Genomic DNA, 16,280 nt, shown 5'->3' with positions numbered 1-16,280 from the left:
CTCCACTTGGTAAAGCAACTCCTATCTTTTCATGTGCTGTAATATATATATATATATATATATATATACACTGCTTACTGTATTTTTCACTCCATGCATCTGATGAAGTGGGTTTTAGCCCACGAAAGCTTATGCCCAAATACATTTGTTAGTCTCTAAGGTGCCACAAGGATTCCTTGTTGTTTCTGCTGATACATACTAACATGGCTACCACTCTGAAACCTGTTTTGGTTCAGTGATTACCACAGCAGACTCACTGTTAAGCAGGTCTAGGGGCTAGGTCTTAGACCTGGTATAGGGAAAGTGCAGAGGCTAAAGAGCTGGGTTAAGAGGTAGAACCTCATAACATGGGATGGCAGAAGTAGGAATGACTGTCCAATAGTGGCAACACATGACCAATGGCAGCAAGAGAAAAGCAGCAGAGGCAGCGGCAAACAGCCAGCTGCAGAGGCGCACAGTGACCGCAGAGTCATTGCTTGATGGCCCACCCCCTTTCTGGAGTCAGAGGTGAACCCCTCTGAACTCTGGGTCTTCGCTGACAAGGACAGCCAACTGTGAGTGGGATGCAGCGGAGGAAGAGGGGAGTGATCTGTTAAAGGGACATTCGTTCGTCAGATTTTCCCACTGCAAGGTGGGAAACTGAAGCAGAATGTGCTGTGGGGTCAGGGTCCATTATGGTCACATGCTTTTGAATGTGGTTGTGAAATTTTCCCAAACTAATGCTTGGTTCCCTTTCCCTTTTAATAAAAGTCTCTTTTGTTATACGCAGACTAAGACTATGTCTACACTAGCACTTACTGCGGTATAACTTCTGTCGCTCAGGGGTGTGTAAAAGGCCTCTGATTTTTCACTTTATATTTACCAAGCTATAAAAGACGGTCATTAATAAATGAATAAGTATTCAATACATTTCAGCTAAAACATTATTTCAGTGTTATAATTTCAATGTGAAGCAGTTAATTTATAGTAGTTGCTGAGCAAACTCAAAACTCTTGCTTTCACCATTATACATCTGAAGCTAGACTATGGCTCTATTCAGGACAGTACTTAACTTTAAGAAGCATGTGCTTAACTTTAAGAAGAACATTTGGCCTGCTCCAGGGGCCAGTGAGGAGTGATGGAAACATGCCTGTGCCTCATCCTCTCTCCACCTCCTCTGGAAGAGCTTACGCTCCTGACAGCACTAGAGAGGGCACAGGGACTGTGATTCAAGAGGGAGAAAAATACTCTTTGCACCCTCCCAGACACACAAAAATCAGGTGCAATCTAGCTCAGGATTGCCTGTTCTCACCAATTTATCTAAAGTCACTTAGAGACCATGTACTACAGCACTGTGTCATTTCTGATACTATATTTTTCTCTGCAAACTCAGATTCATAGTGTTTTGCTAAATCACAAGCTGTTAAAATTTCATCTGTATTCATAAACTAATATTAACATACTCCTCCACACCACCTTCCCAAGCCAGACGTTGCTATCTCTAGAGGTGAAACTTGGCAACAGAAGCAGAAAGTTTCACTATAAAAACAGTTGGTATCACACTTTGAAGATTACTGCAACCTCCCAGTTTAAAAAGTAAGAACAAGTTAGTTTCTGAAATGTTCCTTAAATTGACCACTTCCTTTAAAGTATGTAAAAAAAAAGGGCCAAATTCTGATAAATTCACACTGAGTAGCACCTTGCTCCATGTATAATCCTATTGATATAAATGGGATTACTCATGGAGAAAGGTATTACTCAATGTGAGTAAGGGTATCAGAATCTTGCCCTAAATGTTAAACAGAAATTCAAGTTCTATTTATCATAGCATTATAGAAATGTAGAGCTGGGAGGGACTTCGAGAGGTCATCTAGTCCAACCACCCACACTGGGATTTAAAGTCCTGACAAATTTGACACTGGTCTCTCACATGAGATTCTCCCAAACACTTCAGACAACTGAAGTGCGGGTCGCTCATGGGCATAGGCTTGCCACAGGAGGCACAAGGTTGAAGCACCGGGACCAAGGCACGCCCAGCCCCGTGGGTGAAGATATGGAGATGGGGTTCTATCTACCTTTCACTATTTACAATATATACACTATAACTATACTTAAGACTAACAAACTATAAAACAGAGTAAGAACCATAGAGAAGAACGCCTTTCCGAAGCAAGAGATGTTCCAGCAACCATCATGCATGGTAAGAAGGAACTGAGAGGCTCTGGGGCTGCCGGCACCTCTTATAAATGCATGGCTCCAGGGGGCACTAGAGCCAGCCCAATGGATACCACTGAGAGAAATAACTCCAGCAACAGTGCATATGGTGAGCACACACCTAACATGGAATGGACATGAGCAAACACTCAAAGAACAACCGATCCTCTTCCTCTTTATAACAACTCTGAACATATTTGAAGCCTGTTATCAGGTCCCACCTCAGTCATCTTTTCTCAAAACTAAATGTTCTGAGTTTTTTTAACCTTTCCTCATAGGTCAGGTTTTTCAAAACCTTTGATCATTTTTGTTGCTCTCCTCTGGACTCTTTCCAATATGTCTACATCTTTCTTAAAGTATGATGCCCAGAAATGGAAGTATTACTCCAGCTGAGGCCTCACCAGTAGAGCAGGACAATTACCTCCCGTGTCTTACATATGAAATTCCTGTCAGTATTAGCCTTTTTTGCAGCTACATCACATTGTTGGCTCATATTCAATTTGTGATCCACTGTAACCCCCAGATCCTTTTCAGCTGTAGTTATCCCCATTTTTTACTTGTGCATTTCATTTTTCCTTTCTAAAATGTAGTACTTTGCATTTGTCTTTATTGAATTTCATCTTGTTGGTTTCAGGCTAATTCTCCAATCTGCCAACGTCATTTTGAATTTTTTTCAAAGAGTATAATATTTTTCCAATTTTGAGCTCCATACTGCAAACGGTTACTACAAAGGGTAATGCTTGATGCTGCATGTAGTCTTATTAAAATCAACAAGCACCTCCTTTGGTAGTAAGCACTTGCAGATGAATGTCCTTGTTTGTAAAACAAATCCAATTAGGGGCCTTTATTGCAGTGTCCCTTTCAGATATATTTAGTCTAAAATAAAATAAAAATGAAATCTCTCATACTCCTTAAAAAAACATATCCAGTCATTTTGTGTACACCTGTATATATAAGTCCCAATTAAGGTACACTTTAATATTACATTTGCCTAAGCGATGGAAGCTAACCATTACATGTTAAAAAATTCCTGAAACTGAGAGAGATTGATCCTCACCATTAAATTCAGTTTGTGATTAATTGCCAAAGCTGAATGTTCCAAGGCCTTGAAAACAGATGCGTAGCAGTCACTTAGTTTCGTATACTTGCCAACCAGAGCTATGGAGCACATCTTCTGCAACCTTTCATATCTGACAAAAGCAAGGTTTCTAATTATTATGCTCATATTATGCATTCTAACGAAGGCTGTTGATTAATCGCAATTAACTCATGTGATTAACTTAAAAAAAATAATTGTGATTAAAAAAATTAATCAAGATTAATCACAGTTTTTATCACACAGTGAAACAATAGAATAACAATTGAAATTTATTAAATATTTTGAATGTTTTTCTACATTTTCATATCTTACTCCTGGGGGAATTATGCGCCACTGCGCATGTGCAGAATTTATGTCCCCTGCAGATTTCTTTGTTTTCTTGCAGAAAAATAACTGTCTGACAGGGAAGCCACAAAAGCGGTCATGCGACCCTTCCCAGCAGTATGTTTTGAGTGCCCAGGGTAGCCGGCAGAGAGGTAAATCACTGTGGGGTAGGAGCGGGACTGGGGAAGACGTGGCAGGTGGCTCCTACCCTGCACTGGGCTCAGCTACTAGTCCTGGGGAGGACGGGACTTCCTCTTCCCCTGCATGGCAACCGGGGCTGGGTCAGACCCACTCCCAGATTTCTCCCCCGGCTATAGGAAGCTCTGCAAAGTCCCACCCCACCCCCCACTCCCAGCACTTCCTGCACCCATCGTTCCTCAGCTGCAGGGGGAGGGATCGTTGTGCAGGGAGCTGCTCCCCCATCCGTACAACCCCCATGCATCCAGACCCCCTCATACTCGAAGCTCCTGCCGAGCCTCATCCCCTCTGCACCCAGAAGCCCCCCGACGAACCCCACTTCCCTTGCACCTGGACCACCCCAATGAGCAACCTGCATCCAGATCCCCACCTACCAAGCCCCGCCCAGACCCCCCTGCTGAGCTCTATCCCCACCCACACTCAGACCCCCCCCCCCCCCCCCCCAGCTGAGCCCCAACCACCTTCACCGGGATCCCGCTGCAGAGTCCCATTACCATTGCACCCAGAACCCACCAACAAGTCCCTGTGCATCCAGATCCCACCCTCGCACCCGGATCCCCCACTGAGCCACCTGCACTCAGATTGCCCCACGCAGAGCCTCCCAACCCACACCTGGATCCCCCCCCACACTAAGCCTCTCCACGCTTGGATCCTGTTTTGCTGAGCCTGCCTTCCCACACCTGGTGCACCTGGCACGGAGGGGCAGGGCTCTGAGGCGTCTCTGGGGCAGGCCCGGTCCTTGCACTGTATCAGGGTTGGGTGCAGACTCACCACTGAGTCTGAGTTCCGGGACGGGGGAGCTGCACAGTGATCTCCCACCTCTGTGCAGCCAGTGACCTGTGCTCCCCAGTGCCATGCTGGCGCCTCCACATTTATTTGATAAATAAAATTTGCAGAATTTTGCAGAATTTTAAAATATTGGGCGCAGAATTTTAAATTTTTTGGTGCAGAATGTCATCAGGAGTAATATATATTGTATTCTGTATTGTAATTGAAATCAAAGTGTATATTATTTTTTATTACAAATATCAGAACTGTAAAAATGATCAAAGAAATAGTATTTTTCAATTCACCTAATAAAGTAGTGCAATCTCTTTGTCGTAAAAGTGCAACTTACAAATGTAGATTTTTTTTTTTGTTACATAACTGCACTCAAAAACAAAACAATGCAAAACTTTAGAACCTACAAATCCACTCAGTCCTACTTCTTGTTCAGCCAATCATTAAGACAAACAAGTTTGTTTACATTTACAGGAGATAATGCTGCCCTCTTCTTATTTACAATGTCACCTGAAAGTGAGAACGGGCATTTGCACGGCACTTTTGTAGCCAGCATTGCAAGGTATTTACGTGCCAGATATGCTAAACATTCGTATGCCCCTTCATGCTTCCGCCACCATTCCAGAGGACACGCAAAGAAGGTACAGCACTCGACTCAAGGTTTAAGAATCTGAAGTGCCTTCCAAAATCTGAGAGGGATGAGGTGTGGAGCATGCTGTCAGAAGTCTTAGAAGAGCAACACTCTGATGCGGAAACTACAGAACCTGAACCACCAAAAAAGAAAATCAACCTTCTGCTGGTGGCATCTGACTCAGATGATGAAAAGGAACATGCGTCAGTCCTCATTGCTTTGTATTGTTATCGAGCAGAACCCATCATCAGCATGGATGCATGTCCCCTGAATGGTGGTTGAAGCATGAAGGGATATATGAATCTTTAGCGCATCTGGCATATAAATATCTTGCAAAGCCAGCTACAGCAGTGCCATGAGAAAGCCCGTTCTCACTTTCAGGTGACATTGTAAATAAGAAGCAGGCAGCATTATCTCCTGCAAATGTAAACAAACTTGTTTATCTGAGCGATTGGCTGAACAAGAAGTAGGACTGATTGTACTTGCAGAACATGCAAAGTTTTACATTGTTTTATTTTTGAATGCAGGTTTTTTTACATGATTCTACATTTGTAAGTTCAACTTTCATGATAAAGAGATTGCACTACAGTACTTGTATTAGGTGAACTGAAAAATACTATTTCTTTTGTTTTTTTACAATGCAAATACTTGTAATCAAATATAAATATAAAGTGAGCACTGTATACTTTGTATTCTGTGTTGTAATTGAAATCAATATATTTGAAAATGTAGAAAGCATCCAAAATATTTAAATAAATGGTATTCTATTATTAACAGTGCAATTAATCATGATTAATTTTTTAATTGCTTGACAGCTCTAATTCTAACAAATGTTTCTTTTCTAAAAATAAGATCATAAAATACCCCATTTTAAAAAAACATACACATTTTTAAACACAGAAGGACAGAGCCTCCGCAGGCATAAGTCAGTGTCGTTACACTGACTACAGTGGAACTATAACACTTTATGCCAACTGAGGACCTGACCCAGAGTCTTATATTCATAATGATTTAAAAACTTTGAGAAAACATAATAGGAGTTACAATACCTGTCTGCCATTTTCTTCCATTTGAAAAGAAGATCACTTGGTTGGTCATCAATAGGTAGGTTTAATCTCTGTTTAAAATATGTAATAATGCCTTGTTCTTCCAACAGGACTGGCACTCGGTAAGTGGAAGAAACATCATGGATAAATATCACCTAGTAAATAAATTGTGATTATGTACAAAAATTGGTCTTCTAAATACACCTGTACCCCGATATAACGCTGTCCTTGGAAGCCAAAAAAAACTTACGTTATAGGTGAAACCGCGTTATATCGAACTTGCTTTGAACCGCCAGAGTGCGCAGCCCCGCCCCTCCACCCCGGAGCGCTGCTTTACCGCGTTATATCAGAATTCGTGTTATATCGGGTCGCATTATATCGGGGTAGAGGTGTACTTGCATACGAAATATAAAAGCTAAGGAGATTCATACCTACAGAACAAATGTAATTCAATACATATACTTTGCCCATATACTAAAATTAGATAAAACAACATAATCAATGTTTAATGTCCCTCTCAATCACTTATCTGTAAAGAAAAGCTATTTAAAGTATAAAGATGAGGATTCCCTCAACGTTTCCCTTCTTTAACCCACCAGAGTAGTGGACAAGCTATATATCATTATTATTAATTATTTGTATTACCATAACACCTAGGAGGCCTAGGCATGAACCAGGACTGTGCTAGGCACTGAAGAAAATGCTTCACTGTGACACTGGCCTCAGTCCTATGAACATACATGTGAGTAGCGCCATTGAGGTCAATGTTGCTACTCACGTGTATTTGCAGAATCTGGATGCATTTGTGCGTTCCGGATGTAAACATATCTAGTGTGTTTTAAAATATTAATACTAAGATCTGTTTATATGTGAGGCCCCACAAAAAGTCACAGAGATAAGTTGGTTTTCCTTTTTAACAAACAAACATTGCAGTATATTTTATTACCGGAAGAAAGAACATGAATGGAGCCTGCTTCCTATTTGCAAAGAAAAGCTTTCTACTGGGGGCCTAAAGAGTTAATGGTGTTTCCAATAATGGAGGGTTTTCTTAACCACACTATATTATGCAATCAAATGGAAGACTTTCCAATTCAAAAATATATTTATAAATGTACCCTCAATATAAAGTGTGAACCCACTGTCACTAATTAAGCTCACTACATTTAGCCTGCAGGAAATTGTGGAATCTGAAGTCCTGAGTATGAATTTATATGTCCTTTCTTGATGTCATGTATGGAGATCTACTTGATAAGGAATGGCTACTTACCCCACAGTAACTGTGGTTCTTCAAGTCAGTGTAGATCTCACTTTAGGTGGGCATGTGTCTCATGCATGGGATAGTGGAGTTTTTTGACTAGCTGTGTCCATCAGGGCTGTGCCTGCACTCTGTGCTTTCTTGTGCACCCATACAACGACCCAAAGGTTGGGGCAACTGCAACCCTCCCTCAGTTCCCTCACAATTCAAAGTTTGTATTAGCCAGGGACTCCAAAAAGAAGGGATGGAGGGCAGGTCGTGGCATCCACATTGAAGGCATCTCAAAGAACCACTGTTACTGTTGGGTAAATAACCATTCTTTCTCCTGTGACTATGTGTCAGCGTGGAGCCCGCTGTAGATGACTGGCAAGCAGTGACCTCTCTGGACAGTAGGAGTGAGAAGTTTCAGCTGCATCAGTCAAACATCAGGGGGGAGCCGTGTTAGTCTGTATCTACAAAAACAACAAGGAGTCTGGTGGCACCTTAAAGACTAACAGATTTATTTGGGCATAAGCTTTCGTGGGTAAAAACCTCACTTCTTCAGATGCATAGAGTGACTCATGTAGTGAAGAAGTGAGGTTTTTACCCACGAAAGCTTATGCCCAAATAAATCTGTTAGTCTTTAAGGTGCCACCAGACTCCTTGTTGTATCAGTCAAACAGTAATTGAAGCATTCCTCTCCCAAAGTTGGGATCTGGCAGCCCTGTCAAGGATATAATATTTAAACAAAAGTCAGTGGGTTGCTTCAGGCTGCAGCCTGACAGATCTGAGAGACTGAAACAGGCGCTGGACACTTGCTGCCTTTGCCCAAGTGGAGTGCTTCTTGAAGTTGGGAGAGAGAGACTCATCAACCATCTGATAGCAGGCGGAAATGAACTTTGTTATCCACTTAGAGCAGTGGCTCCCAAACTTTAACAACCTGTGACCCCTTTCACTAAAATGTCAAGTCTCGCGAAACCCCTCCTAAAAATGAATATTTCCAGGAATTTTCTCCTTTACCTGAGTATAAATTATAAAAGTAGTGATCTTGGAAATATAAATTTTTTATGACATGCTTATTACATACTATTTATTATTAATTATTATTTATCATTACAGTATTTTTATTACATTATGAAAACGGCAACACTCTTCCAAGATCAAACTTTCGTAGCTTGTATCGCTCTGAATAAGCCTGTTATAAGACAAGGCTCCTGTGTTTCATCAAGGAGTGTCAGATGTGAAACAGAATGAAGGTATTTAAGAAGCCAACTCAAAGTGTTCCTTCTACACAAGCATTCAGGTCTTGAGCAGTCCAGGCAAACAATGTATGTTAAAACAAAGCTTAAACTTCTTCTTCATAATAATTTTAAAAACAATACTAGCTGCCTATTTAATTTTAAAAACAGCAAAAAATATCCACCTCCCTTTCCATTTCTTATCAGGAGTCTTGAAGTTTAAATCTCCTCAGTGTGATAGAGATGCTTGCTTTGATCTGCTTAGCTCTTGGAAGTCCAGGGGCTCCGGGCTTCTGGTCCCATTCTCCCTAGAGACAGCTCTGTCCGCCATTAGGGAATTTTTTCCCAAGAACCCCCTACAACATTTCACGAACCCCAGTTTGGGAACCACTGACTTAGAGAGTCTCTGTGACAAGATGGCTTGTCCTTTTGATGGGCCAGAAATGTCCAGAGGTTTGGATTCAGCCTGAAAGGCTTGATCCTGTTAAGGTCACTGAGCAAAGCTCTGGATACATCCTAGTATACAGCTTCTTTTCTCCCAGAGTCGAATGCGGCTTTGAGAAGAAGACTGGTAAGGTGACTGACTGGTTCAGGTGAAATTCTAAGACTCCTTTAGGGATGAAATTGGGGTGTGATCTCAACACCACTTTATCACTATGGCAGGATGTGAAAGGCAGTCCAGCTATGAGGGCTTAGAACTCACTGACCCTCTGCACTAAGGGATGGCCACCAGAGACACCATCTTGATGGTAGGTGGTGTAATGAGCAATCCAACAGTGTTTTAAAAGGAGGCTCCATGAGTTTTTAGGCGGATAATGCTGAGGTCCCACATAGTCGTTGCTGTCTAATCAGAGCTTAAGTATCAAGGAGGCCCTGGAGGAATTTCAATACCGTCAGATATGAGAAGTTAGAGTATGACTGTACCAGATTATGGCACACCAATATTGCTGCAAGGTGAAACCTGAGAGTGTAAAATGCTTGTGCTGCATGCTTCAGGAGCAACATATAGTTGAGGAACTTCAGTGCCAGGTCCTCAATTGGGTCCATATTGTTTTGGGCTTCCCACACAGAAAATCTTTTCCATTTCGGGACGTAAGTCTTCATGGTGGAAAGTTTCCAGCTCTGTCTGAGAATTTCTTGAATCATAGGGAGCAGTCTCTGCAAGCAGTGCTCAACCAGCCGACCACCAAGCTATCAGGTGCTATGACTGAGAGTCTGGGTGCAGTATCTGACCTTGGTTCTAAGATGATATGTTTAGGCAGGTTAGGAGCTGGAACAGAGGCCACTTTGGACATCTACAATAGATCTGACACCAGAACTGTCTCATCCAGTAAGAGGCTATCGGGATGATCGCAGCCTTGTCACATCTAATCTTGAATATTCCCCTGGGAATCAGAGGAATCGGCAGAAAGGCATATAGAGGTCCTCAAGGCCATCGAAGAATCAAGGCGTCTAGTAATGGGCCTCGTCTGACTCCCTCCCTTCTGGAGCAGAAGTGTGGGCCATGAGTGGTAACCAGGAACTGAGGGAGGGTTGTGGCCACACTGGCCCTTATGCTCTCATGAGGCAGCACTGGGCGCATGCATGGCTCCGACCAACACGGCTATTCAAACAAACTCCAGTCTCATATGCATCAAGTGCATGCGCACCTACAATGTGAGCCACACTGACACACTCAAAAGAATTGTGGTGTCTACATGAGCCATATATGAATCTATTATGCTTGTTAACATGTAAAAGCTTTAATATTGGATAGTATTTGCATGTTCATTTTGGTGTATTGAAGAGCCATTGACAATTTAGTCACTGTTAATGGTGCTGTTATAAAAAGTTTACAGAGGATTAATAACTGATGTAAATTTTATATGTACATTAGAGACATAAAGAGGATGCTACACATGGTTATAGATGCATCGGTAAAACCTGTTATAGATTATTATAAACCATGGTTTCAAGCAACCTTCTGAAGTATTGTTCTAACAATTTATAACAACTGATTAAACATGTATTCAAAAATCTATTAATTCTTAACCCTTTATAAACAATCTATAATTGGATCCTTTGTAGTAAGTGTGACCAAATTATTAAAGGCTATTTGACATATCAAAATTAACATGTAAACAATATCCAGTAACTTTGAGTAGTTTATATTTTATATATTGTCTATTTTATATTTCATCATATAATTACTTGCAATTTAAAAATCGGTGTATTATTGAAACAAGTATTTCTTGGAGATTAAAAACAGAAATACATTCAGATATTTAAGCTGTATAAAACTAGAAAAATCAGAATTGTATACTTTGAGAAAAAGAGAGATGAAGTCAAACTACAAACCTGTTCAGGTTCCACATGGCAAAACATGGAAATCTTTTCCTTCACAGCCATTTCTATAGGCTTTGTACTTCTGCAGACTATCTGTCAAAATACATCATATATAAAACATAAATAAGAAGTGTGGAAAAACACGATAGAAAAAAACTAAGTAAATGAAAGCTCCTCAACATTAATCATGGAAAAGATTGACCTCTCAAGAAACAACAGCCTGGACAAATAATTTTTTCCTGGGAGTTCTACAATATATCATAAGTCACATAAATACCTGTGACGTTGCACTCTTTATATTTTATGAAAATATGCTAATGAGTTTAAATATAACGTAACTGTAATATGCTTCATGCAAAAGGTCTCTTGTAAGGTATCATTACAAAGCTTATAATCTACTGAGTGTGATCATCCTATTTGTATAAATGTATCACTCTTGTATCTGAAACTAGAAATATGAAATATAACTCTGAGGGCCTATTGTAATTATGCAAAGTGTGGGCCATTAATGGTGGTTTGGAATCTTGATGACTCCCATCTTGATGACAATTGTCTGTAGATGGCTCTGTTTTACTTGCAAGTCTTCCTGTATACCTGTGTGCTGGCAAGTGAGTAATGAAGGCTTATAGTGACATGTGATCATGTCACCTGAACTGAAATCCATCTTTAACCTGGTGCTTTTCCATGGAGAAGGAGGGGATGGGAACCCAGAGAGGGACAAAGGATTCCCACCTTATGCAAAAGATATATAAATGGGTGGAACAGAACAAAAGGGGCAGCCATCATGAGGAATCCCCTAGCTACCACCTGAGCTGGAACAAGGGCTGTACCAGGGGAAAGGACTGTGCCCAGACTAGAAAGGTGTCCAGTCTGTGAAAGAGACTTACTGAAACATCTCTCAGGGTGAGATTTTATCTGTACTCAGTTGTATGACTGTATTAGGCTTAGATTTGCATGTTTTATTTTATTTCACTTGGTAATTCACTTTGTTCTGTCTATTACTACTTGGGACCACTTAAATCCTACTTTCTGTATTTAATAAAATCATTTTTTACTTCTTAATTAACCCAGAATATGTATTAATACCTGGGGGAGGGGGGCAAACAGCTGTGCATATCTCTCTATCAGTGTTATAGAGGGCAAACAATTTATGAGTTTACCCTGTACAAGCTTTATACAGAGTAAAATGGATTTATTTGGGGTTTGGACCCCATTGGGAGTTGGACATCTGGGTGTTAAAGACAGGGACACTTCTGTAAGTTGCTTTCAGTTAAGCCTACAGCTGTTAGGGGACATGGTTCAGACCCTGGGTCTGGGTTTGCAGCAGGCTAGCGGGTCTGGCTCAAACCAGGCAGGGCTCTGAAGTCCTAAGCTGCCAGGGCAGGAAAGCACGGGCAGAAGTAGTCTTGGCACATCAATTGGCAGTTCCCAAGGGGGTTTCTGTGATCCAACCCATCATAATACCATTTAACAAGAGATAGCTACATCAGATCTCCACCAACATATCTATACCTTTATTCACCTACTTTCCTGTTTTCTACTTTTTATATTTCCATTGCTTCCTCTGCTTGCAACGCTACCTCTCTCCCCTCCTCCTCAATTCCCCACTTTTTCCTGACCCTACTCTTTATTCTTTCATGCTTTACTCATTTAATCTTCAGATACCGTTTAAGTAACACACCAAAGAGCAAAGAATAAGGAGAGTCAAAAGTGTGATACATTATCACCAAGTTTATTGTGTTTTTTTCAGTTATCCTTTGTTTATTTACATACTTTCTTTATCTTTCAAGTACCTTAACAGTACATTTTGGTTTGTTTGTAATTCACCTGACTGCTGCCCAGTGGACCTGGAAGCTGATCTGAGTCCCTGGAAGAGAAGATCGATAGACCAAAGAGAGGAGTTTCTTTTCTTTTCTAACTTTCCAATTCCCTTTTTCTGATGTATTTATATCTGTGAATCCTTTGTGCTGAAAGCAGGACATTTGGGAATTTGTGGAAATATTTGCAATTTTTACCAACGAGGATTTTTTTTTTCCAGGACAGATGCTAAGCGATTCATTTCTCAATTATTATTTATGTTACCATAGCACATAGGAGCCCTAGTCCCCATGATGTCAGCCACTATAAAAACACAGAATGCCTTTCCCGCCTGTTTCTGATTTGTTTGTGTGCAAGTGCTGATTATATTTTTAAAAGCTTTTTTGTTCAGTAAACTTGCTCTTATTCCTTGATCACTTTGCTAAGTAAAAGAATACATACCAACTGAATTTTATTTCCCCTACCCTCAAAATAGGTACTCCAGTATGGAAAAATGTAATGCCAGACATAAAAAAAGAACTAGTGCAAGTTCTAATCATTAAAGAAGAATTATGCAAGTAATTTTTAAATTCCCTTTATCTAAATGTGGGTGAATATCCAGTTACACTTAAAAATGGACTACTGTCTTGGAGAAAGGCTTTATCAGCCATGACAATGTGTGTTCAAGACATTACAGAGAAGTCTATAATTCTTAACACTCAGCTTCCAAGTGGGTGACACCAGGAGTTAAGGGTTCTCTGCATGCTGCGGTAAAATTATTGCTAATGGAGTCATAAAAGTTAAATGCATCAGCAATAGCAGGAAATAAAAAAAACTATAGTAACAACGTCTGGTTTATATTTCCAAAACAATAAAATACAGGTGCACAGTAGGAATTATATAATTCAAGGGGGCAGCATTGGCAACCAGACAAGATATAATTTTTCAAGATGTCATGAGAGAGTCCCTTGGATGTATAGACATTGTGCATGCAGACAGACATTTTTCAAAGCTCTTTAGCTTAGAAGAAGACGACTACTCCCTCTGTTTGAGTGGTCAACAGCTACAGATAGTAGGAAAATTATTGTTCTTAAGCCTAAACTCAGGATATGGGAAAGTGACTACATTAATCTGTTTTCCTTTCATTCCACACTCAAAAATCAATAGTTTTTAAAAGTCTAATTTTCAAAATAAGGCACAGGCAATTACTTTAACTGTCTCCAGAAATCAGGTGCCCATTTTGTGTCTGAAGTTAATTGCATGCCACAGAGTTTGAAATTTAGGCCCTAAATCTTAAATTATTGGGTACGAGTGAAAACTTTGCGTCAAAAACCAGTTAAGGTTACTAAGTCACAACAGTGTGGTTACCTCTCATGTCCTTTACAAAACTGATAATGTTGCAGTTATGATGAAGGGATTTTGATAACTGAATTCTAATGGATGTTAAGACAGCCTACAGTGAAAATATAGGCACTGTTGGTTTTTTTTTAATAGTGAAAACTGAAATAAAGCAAAGAAATGAGTAGCTAAGGTAATAAATCTTACCTATGGATTGTTTGACTTTTTTTATTTATACATTTGACTCGTGTATTTTTATTATCTTGATTTCAGTAGCTAAATATTTTTTTTTAATAGATATTTTAAAATGGGAAATATTGGTTAATATATTTATCCATTAACAGTAAAAAAAAACTGGTACAGTGCCTATAATTGCTTTTTTCTTGATAGTAATGTGTATGTAGTTTAATATGAAAATTATGTGATGTTATTAATGTATGATAAAATTAAGTAGGTAGCCTTGCATTACAGGCTTATTGATATGGACCATTAAAGTGTACACAGAGAATTGTTTCCTTTTCAAAACTGTATCATACTGTTTATTTTTCGAGTTTCCTAATGACAGAACAGTATTTATTTTGAGTAAGCATTAGGGTTGCTGGGTGATAATTATACAGTTATTTTTTTATTCTTGATAACACTAATGTGTTTGTTTATTATACGTAGAGGTGAATTCACTGTGACTTAGACTCAACTGTTGTTTTTAAAGATTACTCTTAAGTTTTGGAATTTGCCAGTGTGTGTTTTCTTTGGGGTTGGTTTGTTTTTGTTTTTTTGCATCTTACATTTCTTCCTTTGTTTCAGAAAATAGACAGTATTTTAATTTTTTTTTAACAAACAGTATTCAGTCTTACCACATTTAAACCATTCAGGTGATATATGAGATATAATTTTAAAATTTGTTATAGTTAGTATGGACAACTGATTCCCCCACACATACAAATATTAACATTTTTATAATGAACCACCAAAACATATTTAGTTTAATGAGTTATAAAAAAGATATTAATTTCTTTTATGAGGCACTCACTGCTGGATAGGAGGCTTCTAATTTGTAGAAATTAAGGTAATCGGAAAGTGCATTTTTATTTATTGGATTTTAGAAAAGAAAATTGGCAAAGTTTAGCAAGTCTGCCACAAGTACAATGTTGATAGCCGGAACACTCCATGGGAGTTCTGTCTGGAAAAGGCACGAAGAGCCAGGCTTTCAAAGTGCTGGCAGATTAATTAATTTTGCAGTGTTCATTAGTGAGATTATTGATTTACCTGTGATAGGAACAAAATTCAATAACTTTGTTCTACCAAATTACACTTAATTGGTATTCGGAATACGAGGATGTATTTTATGGCTGAAGCAGTAGCATTTAACCAAAAGAACATATGGACTAAGAAGTTATATCTCTTGGAAAGGTTCAGGAAAAAGAACATTTACAAAAGAAAGGCAGAACATAATATTTACTTGTGTACATTGTCATTGTATAACAACATAATTATACCAAACAGCAGAGTTGTATATCTTACTAGGGGCTTGATACTGCAAGATACTACACACTCCTGTGAAGTGCTAAACAGCTTCAACTCCCAACAGAGTCAGTGGAGGGAGGGAGCTCAGGACATTAAGGGAATGCCCAGCACCTTGCAGAGCTGAGCCCTTAGAACTATATTATGGTTTGCCCAAAGCCCCAAGCAAAGGGCTGCTACTAGAGCAGACCAGGAAGCAGATTCTGGCTCAGATCATTGCAATCTGTCTCCCCTCTGCTCCAAAGACAAAGTACTCCATGACAGGCTTCTACGCAGTGCAGCATATTTTATTTGGAAAACAAGCATATCTTTGCTAGTTAGTGTGCTGGCATCTCCTGCATGGGGAGGGATACAGTGGCTCTTTGTAGCCTGTTTTCCATCCCATGCTTCATCTGTGATACAGGTGGCCAGGCTGAGGAAATAATCCGACACCTTTGCACATTCATTCACACATTTTATAGTTAAATTGTTTGTCTGAACATCCATATTTTAATTGGATACATATTTTCAAATGATGGATTATTTTTCTGAATTCATTAGTAAAACTGATGATACA

The 16,280-nt window shown here is 39.6% G+C and overlaps 1 protein-coding gene across 2 annotated transcripts in view; it reads right to left on the bottom strand.

Moving 5' to 3' along the window:
• Positions 1 to 16,280, bottom strand: part of CTPS2 (CTP synthase 2) — a 139,770-nt gene that overhangs the window by 92,480 nt on the left and 31,010 nt on the right. For both annotated transcript variants that reach the window (XM_065580275.1, XM_065580281.1), the window contains exons 7-9: positions 11,081 to 11,161; positions 6,275 to 6,426; positions 3,251 to 3,383 (exon numbers count right to left, since the gene is read on the bottom strand). In XM_065580275.1, coding sequence (XP_065436347.1) covers positions 3,251 to 3,383; positions 6,275 to 6,426; positions 11,081 to 11,161 — 366 coding nt within the window. The remainder of the gene's footprint in view (positions 1 to 3,250; positions 3,384 to 6,274; positions 6,427 to 11,080; positions 11,162 to 16,280) is intronic.

This window comes from Chrysemys picta, chromosome 1 (genome assembly GCF_011386835.1).
Source record: "Chrysemys picta bellii isolate R12L10 chromosome 1, ASM1138683v2, whole genome shotgun sequence".
Classification (NCBI taxonomy): domain Eukaryota; kingdom Metazoa; phylum Chordata; order Testudines; family Emydidae; genus Chrysemys; species Chrysemys picta.
This window is presented reverse-complemented; position numbering and strand designations above follow the sequence as displayed.